The 11,058-nt window shown below is 37.8% G+C and overlaps 1 protein-coding gene across 1 annotated transcript; it reads left to right on the top strand.

The window, feature by feature from the left end:
* The first annotated feature begins 527 nt into the window (after window positions 1–527).
* On the top strand, window positions 528–3,660 carry CXHXorf66 (chromosome X CXorf66 homolog). Its single transcript, XM_006217378.3, has 3 exons — window positions 528–624; window positions 1,318–1,474; window positions 2,638–3,660. Exons 1-3 carry the CDS (start codon window positions 537–539, stop codon window positions 3,479–3,481), a joined length of 1,089 nt encoding a protein of 362 aa, XP_006217440.1. The 5' UTR covers window positions 528–536; the 3' UTR covers window positions 3,482–3,660.
* The last annotated feature ends 7,398 nt before the right edge of the window (window positions 3,661–11,058 follow it).

Here is an 11,058-nt window from a genome sequence, read left to right as displayed (position 1 = left end):
AATGACTGGACCAAGTTCCAGCCTGATGATTAGCAACAGCTCAATAAAAAGGTTAAGGAACTAATCAAAAATATTAATTTTATTTTTAAAAATTCCTACAGACTTATATTCCAGGATGATTTAATTTATATAACAGTGAAGAACTACCACAAGCCTTCAAAGTGTCTCCTTAGCATTTAATAAGGAAAAATAGTTCTTCAGTATCTAGAGCTATCCCATTTTCCCTACCATCTCTAAATACTTCCCTCTGTGCTTAATAATGTCCCAGTCTTATTGATTTGAATGTGATAGAATATTTGATGTATACCACAATAAAGATGTTAAAAACAAAGACTATTTGATGTAAAGGAGAAATAAGTAATTAAAAGTCACTTGACAACAGTTGTACACAGAGCTCATGCCTCCCCATGGTGAGATGATGTTCTCAGAATATGACACAAAATGATAATGATGTCATAAACCCCTTAGAACAAGCTGAACCATATCAAATACATTAGTTTCCCCAGTAGAAGAAACATTTGAACAAAGCCCTGGAGATGAATCTCTTTATTTATGTCCTATTTTTAACCATTTGGATAAACAGTTGTTTAGATACAAACCAAAGTGATGGATCTCCTACTACAGGTATGTGCCTAACCTTAAAACTTAGACATTATGATCTTTATATTATGCATTCAAGCACTTAATTAGGCAAGCTAGCTGTGTTTAGGAAATCTGTTTCTTGGATGTTAGCATTATTAGGTCTCCAAGAATTTCTAGGACAACACCTAAGAGTTATACTTCTGTGGAAAATTCCAAGCAACATAGAAGTATAAAGAATATGTACATATTGTCCCTCTCACTCCCCTTCCCCACCCAATCTACCAACCCCACCACCATCAGCCCAACTAGATAACACTATGTGAATGAATCTGGCATGGTACGTAACACCTAGTAGGTTTCAAAAAGGGTCTTCTCTTGTCCTATCCCCTTTCCCACCATACAAATTCATACACACATTAACACTCAAGTGCATTTACACATGCAAGACACACACACACACACACACACTCAAAAACCTAGGTAATGGGTTGAGCAAGCCATGATGCAGGGGTAACCCAGATCATTATGCTGAGTAGCCAGACGTGCCTCCCAGATTTGGCTTCTAGACTGTGGCTGGGGATGTGATAGAGAGAAGAAAATGACAGTGGAATACTCATCATGCTTAAAAAAAATAATTGATGAAAAGATTTGATTCCGAACTACCATCAAAAGGGAAGGAAACTTGGTTACCTTTATAAACAGTTTAATTTTCTGCTGATATAATCTCTTTGACAGGAGTTAAGCATCTTGAATCTATGGAGACCAAAATGGACAATTTTAGGAGATGTCTACTCATTATCATAATTGGTGTTATAATCCTAGCTTTTGCTTCGGTTGGTTTTTGCTTTCTCCATTATTACTGTATAAGTGATGATGTCCTCAAAGCAGAAATGTAAGTTTCACACCTTTGAATTAAGAATGCAAGATGTGTGCATATATGTGTGTGTGTATACATATAGTGGAGGTTTCATTGGTGTTATGCTTACTTAATGCTAACTTAAAACTTCTAAAGAGCTACCAACATCTTGTGGGTGGATACTTTCACTTAAATGATACCAGCTCTTAAATATCTCAAGTACATTATAAACTTTAGCCAAAGCCGTCTCCTAATCAGGGTTCACCTGAGCCCCAGGCTACTCATTTCATTATAAACTTAATCTAGGAAAAGAGGGCACGACTACCTGAATAAGACTGGAAGAATGAAGAAGGGGAGAGAGAAGGAGTTGGGTCTCTGCATTCCAAAGACAATAAAACATTTGGGTAATCTACCATTTTAAGATGTAATAGCTTGAAAAATTATTAACTATCATTGTTCAGTGATCTCAGTCCCTGCCTTTCATATAGGAGGATCTGGCTGGCCCTGATATACTGGTTCCCTAAAAATTTCCCAATCTAAGGGCTGATGACTAAAATATACCACTGTTCCATTCCTTTAGTTTTAGAGGAATACTGTGAACATAAATACGCATGGATAGAGAATTTCAGGAGGGAGGGTATAGTTCAGTGGTAGAGTGCATACTTAGCATGTACAAGGTCCTGGGTCAATCCCCAGTATCTCTGTTAAAAAAGTCTCTTTAAAAAAAATGAAAATTTGATGGTGTAAATATGATAGGAAAACAAAGAATTTGGTCTAAAGAGGTTTTTTTTTTTTTTTTGGTTTGTGTGACAAGTTGTGACATTCGTGTATCAGTTGCATGTCAACTTGTGACTTTTTTATAAACAGTTTAATTTCTGGAATAAAGAAAATCCTCTCTCTGACTCTCAATAGTAGATATGAAGCAATTTTGTGTCATTCCATATGTAGACTATGTAGTTATCTATTGTGGTTGAAACAGTAAAATACTCTTAAGGAAAAGAAAAAGTATTCAACATGAGTTCATATCGGCAACCTGAGTCGTGGCTTTCACCACATCCCAATTCTTACTGTGTTCAGTTTTTGTGCTAGAGCCAAACAAGAACCAGAAGTCTAAATTGACACAGTAGCCGGTGTTTTCTGGTGATAGTAATAGTACTCTTTCGATTTAAATTGTCATAGTCTAAATTTTCTGTTTTCAGGGTCAAGAAAGAAGGTTTAACAGCCAAGTCATCCAAGTCATCCAAAGCATCACTCAGTGAATCCAAAACAGCTAGTCTGTGCAGTCCAGAAAAACAATCCATGCTATTGAGTATAGACAAGTTATCTGGGCTATCAGGTCCAGAAAGGACATACATACTATCCAGTGCAGAAAAGTTAATCAGGTCATCAAGTCTAGAAAAGGCAACTGAGTCATCAAGCCCCAAAAAAGTATTCAGGTCATGCCACACAGAAAACTCCCATGGGACACACAGTCTAGAAGAGTCATGTAAGCGAGCTCATGACCAGAAGCTCGTCAGTCAAGCCAGTTCATCCTATCCCAATGAGACAGTCAGGCCACTTCAGCCAGCTAGTCTACAATATCCAGTCACGCCAACCAAAACTCCTTGTCTACCCGATCTACAAAATCAAATCTTGTCCAAGCCATCCGGGTTACAGAAACAGACCAAACGCCACCGACGTCCTAATCTGAAAAGGTCAGTTAGTATAGGGAAGGCAGACCTATTGTCTAGGCCTCAGTTAGTCAAGTCTTGTCGATGCTACAAGGACAAATGCCTCGTTTGCAGAGCTGCTTTGGAGCCTTTGATCAATAATATTTCCAAGGCGAAAAAGAGGCATGTTCAAAACCCACCTTTGCCACGTGAATTGAAGTCTTTTTCTAAGTTCTTTCATAAGATAGATTCCAAAGACAATGCACTCTGTGGCAATATGAGTGACAGAGATATGATGACATGCAACAGTGATAGCAACAGTGATAGTGAGATAACCATTATTTGCAACATAAAACGCAAGGAAAGCATCCATAAAAGTGCCCAAAATAATTAAGGGCACAATAAAAGTAAAAACCACCTGTAAAGAAGCAAGCATACCAACTATTTTATGCTCACCATCCTTTAAGACACTGATAAAGGGAAAATCCACTTGCAATCACCATTGAGATTAGACCTATCCATCTTGGAGGCAATATATTTGAAAAATAGTAATTAAATGCATATAACAAATGATTCTATTGTAATTATTATTTCATCTTAGAGGCATGAGGTTCTTTTGATGTATCTTATTTAGATCTGGTCACTTGGATGAGAATCACAGACAAACATACACATAGACACACACACAAACGCACACGCACACACACGCACAGAAAGGAACTGTAAGATGGGCACCCTGGACTCCTCCTTCCCTTAGTTGAAGTCCCAACCCAACTAAGTTTATTTCTTAATACTTACAAACAGTCCTCACAGTGTAAGACTGTCTTTCTTTAGTGCCCAGTGCTTGGTGGAAATGGCTCTATGAGCTTAGTTCTGGCCGCGGTGGGGAAATTCCTGATAGCCCTTTCTTTTTCTTCTTTTTTGGGGGGTGGGGGAATGGGAATTAGGTTGGTTTGTTTGTTTGTTTATATTTAGAGGAGGTACTGGGGATTGAACCCAGGACCTGGTGCATGCTAAGCATGCCCTCTACCACTTGAGCTATACCTTCCCCCCATCGGCCCCAGATAGCCCTTTTGAATACCACTGCCTTCTGTGACTGCTACCAAACTGAAGGTCCAGCCCCCAGGACCCACACCTGGAGCTCCAGGATATTAGTCTAAGTGTTGTAGTCTTCATAACTCTGAATAAGGCCTTTCATTCCTTTTCTTATCTTTCAAAATCATAAAAAGAGTTCGCCCTGTTGTACATTCTCAAAATGTCCCAGTTGGAGGTCTGATGTCTATCCATTTTCTTCACATGGTACCTTCCCACTCTGAATCAGCAGGGGTGGGAGGCCAGGGAAGAGCTTTGGAGCTGTATCCTCTAACCTCTCCACTGATAAGATGTTATCCTTGCCTTCTTCCAAGGGCATGGTTGAGAAAACCAGACACAGTCCTGGATTCCCAGACTATATTCTAGGACAGTGAGGTTAGTCCCCTATAACATCTAGCTGGATAAGTTAAATGCCATAGCGGGCATGTATTGAACACATACTATTTGTCTGACATTGTACTAGTCCCTTTATGTCTTGTGGGTCTGAAGGCACCCCTCAAGTTTGCCAGTTTACTAAAAGGACTCACAAGAGTCAAAAGCAGATCTAACTAACTCATGGCTAATGTTTATTAGAGCAAAAATACACAGACCAAGAGCAAGAGGAAAAAGACATGTATTAGGAGGAATCGAAAGAGGTGGGACACTCCCTTTCAAGTACTTACTCATCTGGGGCCACCTAGGATATTCTTTCTCTCTAGCAACAAACTAGAGGGACATGGGCAGAATGTCTCTGCCCAGGAAAGCCTCCACATCTGAGGCTTTTATTGAGAACTGATCACACACATATATTATGCTACATGACCAGCCATGACAAGTGAAACTCAGGATCCCAACAATGAAACTAGATGCCCATCATCAATGTTGATAGTTGGGCAAAGCAATCAGGTGTACAAAATTTGATCATCAACCATTAACATAAGAACATTCCCATAGCGTTGGCCAGTGGTCAATCATGGTTCCAGGTTCCCTTGAAGACACACAAGGACCAAACAACCAGACCTGTGTTAACACTTTTCTCACATTTCACATATTTTGTTTAATCCCCAACAGTCCCCTATTATCTAGAGGATTATACGAGTTAACTGAGGCTCTGTAACATATAGTAAGATCACACCTAGTAATTGGTTGAATCAAGGTATAAATCTACAACTGACTTAGGCTCAAACTTCCATGATGCTCTACTGCCTTCTCACTACCAGCTTCTAGGATAGCTCTTTATTACCAGATCATCCAATCTACTGGTATGAGCAAATTCCTTGACTTTTAATCCATCTGGGTCATTCTCTCAATCTACCAGGGGCATATAAAGATGTCTTTTATTCATTCAGATCTGACTTCCCCATAACCTCTGCCTCTACTGGTGGTCCCCTGGTGGGGACTGTACCATTAGGTCATCATAAAATTCACAGATGGCACTAAGTAGCTGCTTATATATAAAAGTTGTAAGAGATGGTGGGGAGGGTATAGCTCAGTGGCAGATTGCATGCTTAGCATGTACAAGGTCCTGGGTTCAATTCCCAGTACCTCCATTAAAAAAACAACAATAATAATAAATAAATAAACCTAATTGCCTTCCCCCACTGAAAAAAAATGTTAAAAAAACTGTTTTAAGTTGTAAAAGATGGTATATGCACTTAAAAAGCACTATGGGACCTACAGACTTGATATCCTACTGATACTACCCTTTTTGAAAAGACAAAGTGTAAAGGGTTAGAATTCTTCTGGGTTAATCTGGTCTTTTTAAAATTCACAAATAGAAGTAAAAGTTCTGATCAAAATTTTAAACAGTTTACTATGATAAACAGTGCAAACAAAAAAGCAGAGCAAGCAGTATAATGAATGCCCATATAAGCATTGCTTGGATTCAACAATTATCACTGTGTGGCCAGTTTTGTTTCATTTATACTCCAATTTGTTCCCCTCCCATTTATATCTCTAAAAGATAATGAATTTAAAAAATACAGAAACATAAAACCATTATCTCTCCTAAAAATAAATAATAATTCCTTAATATCAATTATCCAGTCAGTATTCAAATTTCCCCATTCGTCTCCTAATTTTTCTTCTGGTTGCTTTAATCACATGATGTTGATCAGCGTTTAACAGTATCTAAGACTAAGTTTTTTAAAATCAAAATCCCAATTTCATTGGCTAATCTGGCTTCAGATTGTAAAATGACTTTGTAGTTAATCTGAGCTATCAGTAGCCTGGAAAATAGCAAAAGTCGAAATTGTACGGTTTTCAGTTTAAATTCAACCAACGTCTTGGTAGGCAAAGCCAAATCTAAGCTCTATTCTCTTTCCCATTCAGCTAGAGACTTGTAATACTTTAAAGGCTGTGAATATTAATATCTAATAAAAATGACTAACTGCCAGTGACAACCAATGATAATGACATCTTAAGAACAAGTTAGCAGCATGAGTATGTATGTTCCTTTTTAAACCACACTTAATTATAGAGTAGGAGTCTACAGAATATTTGAAGCTCATTCAATGTGCAAAATTCTAAGTGCATTAATGGGGGCTTCACACATAACACCAGTTTAAAACATGTAATAAAAATATGTACCATGAGTCTGAGTAGAATTTTAACCAGGAAAGAAAAATTTACCACTGAAAGCTCATGCAAGCTAATAATTAAATCAACTAAGTCCTATCACTCCAAAGAACAGTCTTCAGTACTTCTGGGAAATGTCCTGATTTAAGTAAGGGAGTTCCGAATGTCTATTTCCTGGCCTTCCTGCAGCATCGTCCATCTCTCACGGTAACTTTCTCTTTCCTTTCATCAATCTGTTTCTTTTCCCCTGTTCAGTAAGAGTCAGGGCCATAAGCTCAGTCAGTCCATGGCTTCCTTAAATTTGCACCATGAAGCCAGTTTCAAGTGTGGCCCTTCCTTCTCAGACCATCCACACTCTCTGTTGAATCTACCTTCTTTACACACATCTCCAAAACTCACACTTTGCTCCTGCTATGGAACTGAAATGAATTATATTTTGCTTCTTTTATTCAGCAAAGTTCTTTCTAAAAACCCATCAGGTATAAAAAAAAGTACTAAAATGTTAGATTTCAAACAGTTCTCACATATATTTTCTACATGAAATTATGTAAGCATGGATGAAAGGATACTAAGAGATCCTCTCTTCTACCCTCCTGTAGGAGGGGGAGCTGTGAAAAACTGAAGGAATGCTCATTCAGCAACAGACCACTTTTTTCCAGGGCTGGGGGAGGCTAGCTGACTGTGGCATGGTGCCAGGATCGCAAATCTTTCAGTGGCCACAAAGAAGTGACACACCACATGTGGGATGTTTATGGTGGTGTCAAGCAAGGACTCATTAAAAGTTTTCAACTTTATCAGTTCTCAGAATCCTACAGTCCCTGCCACATCACAATCCCTAAGAATCAGAAGCAGCAAAGAAAGGGAAATCGAAGTAGGAAAAAACCTTTGTGGGAGCTTCAGTCAAATATCCCTTGAATGGCAACCAATAAACAATCCTCAATTATTCCTATGCTGTTATGACCTTAGAAAACAACGGATAAGCATGATTAATTAGTTTTGCAATCATTTATATAATGCATAGAAAGGGCCATCTTTGAAATAAGCAAAGGCTAATTATAACTTACATCTAAGAACTTTCAGGTAGTGCTACTTGAGAATCATTCCCTTATGTGCCTGAATCAAAATAATACATTGAAAAGACTGTTGAAGGATATGAAAGAAATAAATTGCCATAAATTTGTCATATATAAGTATCTTATTTTAAAAAATAAAATATGAGAATCATATAGTCATGTTTCTCTGAATGGTAAAAGTTTGCTGAATATAAAAAATCTGTATATATCCTCTATCATCAAACTCTTCCCTTAGTCACCAATTTTCCTAGCAAAATGGACTCTTTTTAATATCATATTAAAATTACCAAAAGGCAGGTAACTGCAAAGAGGAAAAGAAGAAACAAAGGCCTATGATAATGAATGTCTAGAATAATTAGTTCTGGAAATAATGAGTGGACTATATCATATCTAGACCTTCTCTGTCATTTTGCAAAATAAGAAAATCAATGTCCAATTATGTGGCTGCAAATTGAAACATAAGAATGTGACTGACTGACACCCCAGTGTTCATAGCAGCACTACTCACAATAGCCAAGACATGGAAACAACCCAAGTGCCTATCAACAGATGACTGCCTTAAGATGTGGTCTATATATAATGGAATACTACTCGGCCATAAAAAGAATGAAATATTGCCATTTGCAGCAACATGGATAGACCTAGAGAATATTATACTTGGTGAAGTAAGTCAGACAGAGAAAGGCAAATACTATATGATATCACTTATATGTGGAATCTAAAAAATAATATAAATGAATCTACTTATAAAGCAGAAACAGATTCACAGACATAGAAATCCAAAGGGGAAAGCAGGGACAGGGGGAGGAATTAATTAGGAATATGAGATTAACAGATACAAACTACTATACACAAGATAGACAAGCAACAAGGATTTACTGTATAGCATAGGGAACCATATTCAACATCTCGTAGTAACCTATAATGGAAAATAATCTTAAAAAATACATATATATAATGAGTCACTTTTCTGTACACATGAAATTAACACAGTATTTTTTTGGTGGGGGGAGGTAATTAGGTTTATTTAGTATTTATTTATTCTTGGAGGAAGTAGTGGGGATTGAACCCAGGACCTCATGCATGCTAAGCATTTGCACTACCAGTTGAGCTATACCCTCCCCCCAACACAATATTTTAAATCAACTCTACTTCAATTTAAAAAAAAAGAATGTGACTGAGCTGCTTACCTTTAACTTCTACATGTTTATGTAAATAAATATAAAGCTATTCACAGCAAAGTTAAATAAAATTCTAAAGTACTACTGGAAGATATTATAAATAATTAACAATAAAGGAAGTCGACTTCTGATATTTGTTTTAAAAAGGAATAGATCACTTTTGTGTAAACAAGTCTTTTGTAAACCTTAGTTTCATTGAAAGAACAGTGATGACAAAGAGTAAAATTGTCAAAAATAAAGCTTTCTACACTGATCTCTTGAGGTTACTACAGGAAGAAGTAATAACATATTACAAAGTCACTTAAAAAATTAAAGCGATGAGGGGTAAGCTGTTGCAGGACGCATATGCTAATTATTAAACCAGTGGATTGTTAGAAAACCAGTCTGGACTACTATACTCTAATTCAAGACACTTTTCTTTTTTCATTACTATTACCATGCACTAAACTGTAAAAGTCTAAAATAAAGATTTATGATGCTCTGGAGCTTTAAAGCACTTTTATGTTGTAGCCATTTTCCCAAAGAATATCTCCCCTATTCATTAATTAGGTACTGGATGCTGGACCAGAGGGAAAAAAGTATTTTTTTATGACCATAACATCCCATGGGACCTCTATATATGCCAGACTTTGTTGTTTAGTTTCTTTTCCTAAAGGACACATTTTGCTGTACACTGCTATTATACTACAGGTAACATGGATCAAGTTTTATTCAAGCATATTAGGCCTCCGAAGGTCTACCACACAAACATCCACACTGAAACACTTTTGAAATAAGTACTCAAATACAAGGAGAAACAAATCCAGGAGATGCTGCAAGGGATGTCTGGTTTAAGAGTGATGGAATATCTTGGTATTATGTGTTGAATTGTGCCCCTTCCCCAAATTCATATATTGAAATCCTAACCCCCTCAATACCTCAGAAGTTAACTTCAGAAACAGGGCCATTGCAGATGTAAATTGTTAAGATGAGGCCATATCATATTACAGTGGGCCTCTAATCCACTATTACTGGCGTTGTTATAAAAGGGGGAAAGTTGGACCCAGACAAGCAAAATTCTCAAGAGAAAATGCTTTGGGAAGATTGGAGTTATGCTGCCACAAACCAAGGAAGTACCAGAACCTAGGAGAGAGGCCTGGAAAAGATCCTTTCCTGGTGCCTTCAGAGGAGGGCATGGCCCTACTGACAGCGCCATCTCTGACATCTAGCCTCCAGAATTATGAGAGAATGAATTTCTGTTGTTTAAGCCACCCAGTTTGTGGGACCTTGCTATGGCAGTCCTAGGAAATGAATATACTTGGTGAAGTTTGCTATTGCCTTAAAAATACCTAAGACCAAATAATAGAAAAATAAGAGGGGAATACTAGGGAGGAAGTGTCCTTTCACACCCCATCCCTTGCACTGGGTCACACATCACTAGTGGAGAAGGTCTCTACCTTGAAAGGTGATTCGTGTTTGCTACGCTCTCTGTACAGCCTGGGACTGGGCATGTGAGACAGCACTGGGGTCCTCATCCATTTTGCTGATTGGGTAGGTAGGCTGAAGCCTGTTTGAAAAGTCTAGTCCTCTCTCTCTCTCTCTCTCTCCTGTTTCCCTCTCCACACATGAATATGCAGGCGGGTCCCAAGATGACAATTCAAGTGGAAAGTCAGAGGCCCCCTTCTTAAGTCACAAAGTCTGCATCAACAATCTACCTTTGAACAATGTTCCATGTTGGTTCACCAGGTCTTGGCCAACCATTAATGAATAAATCCGGCCTTTGTAATCAGTACTTTGTTTTTGATTTGGTTATTGAAGAGTGGTCCAGAAAACCCTAAACAAATCCTACCCAAGTCATAAGTCCCAGTCAACATCACTTCAACTTCTTTTGAAAAAACTCTTCCAAGAAAGTTATTTTTTGAATTTGTGGCATTTGTTATATACTCATGGTGCTCCAAACACTCTACTGAGTGGTGTACATAGAATTACCATTATTCACACACTGCCCCTAAATAGCTTCTATTCTGTGGAAAAGACAGTCCACCCCCTCAAAAAAAAAAAGTCAGTACTAAAATCAGGCTGGAAGGAAA

The sequence above is a fragment of the Vicugna pacos genome, chromosome X (genome assembly GCF_048564905.1).
Source record: "Vicugna pacos chromosome X, VicPac4, whole genome shotgun sequence".
Classification (NCBI taxonomy): domain Eukaryota; kingdom Metazoa; phylum Chordata; class Mammalia; order Artiodactyla; family Camelidae; genus Vicugna; species Vicugna pacos.
This window is presented reverse-complemented; position numbering and strand designations above follow the sequence as displayed.

Coding starts and splice junctions, on each gene's coding strand:
- CXHXorf66 (XM_006217378.3), top strand. CDS start 537: ATGAATCTCTTTATTTATGTCCTATTTTTAACCATTTGGATAAACAGT. Junction 625..1,317: donor TGATGGATCTCCTACTACAG/GTATGTGCCTAA, acceptor TCTCTTTGACAG/GAGTTAAGCATCTTGAATCT. Junction 1,475..2,637: donor GATGTCCTCAAAGCAGAAAT/GTAAGTTTCACA, acceptor TTCTGTTTTCAG/GGTCAAGAAAGAAGGTTTAA.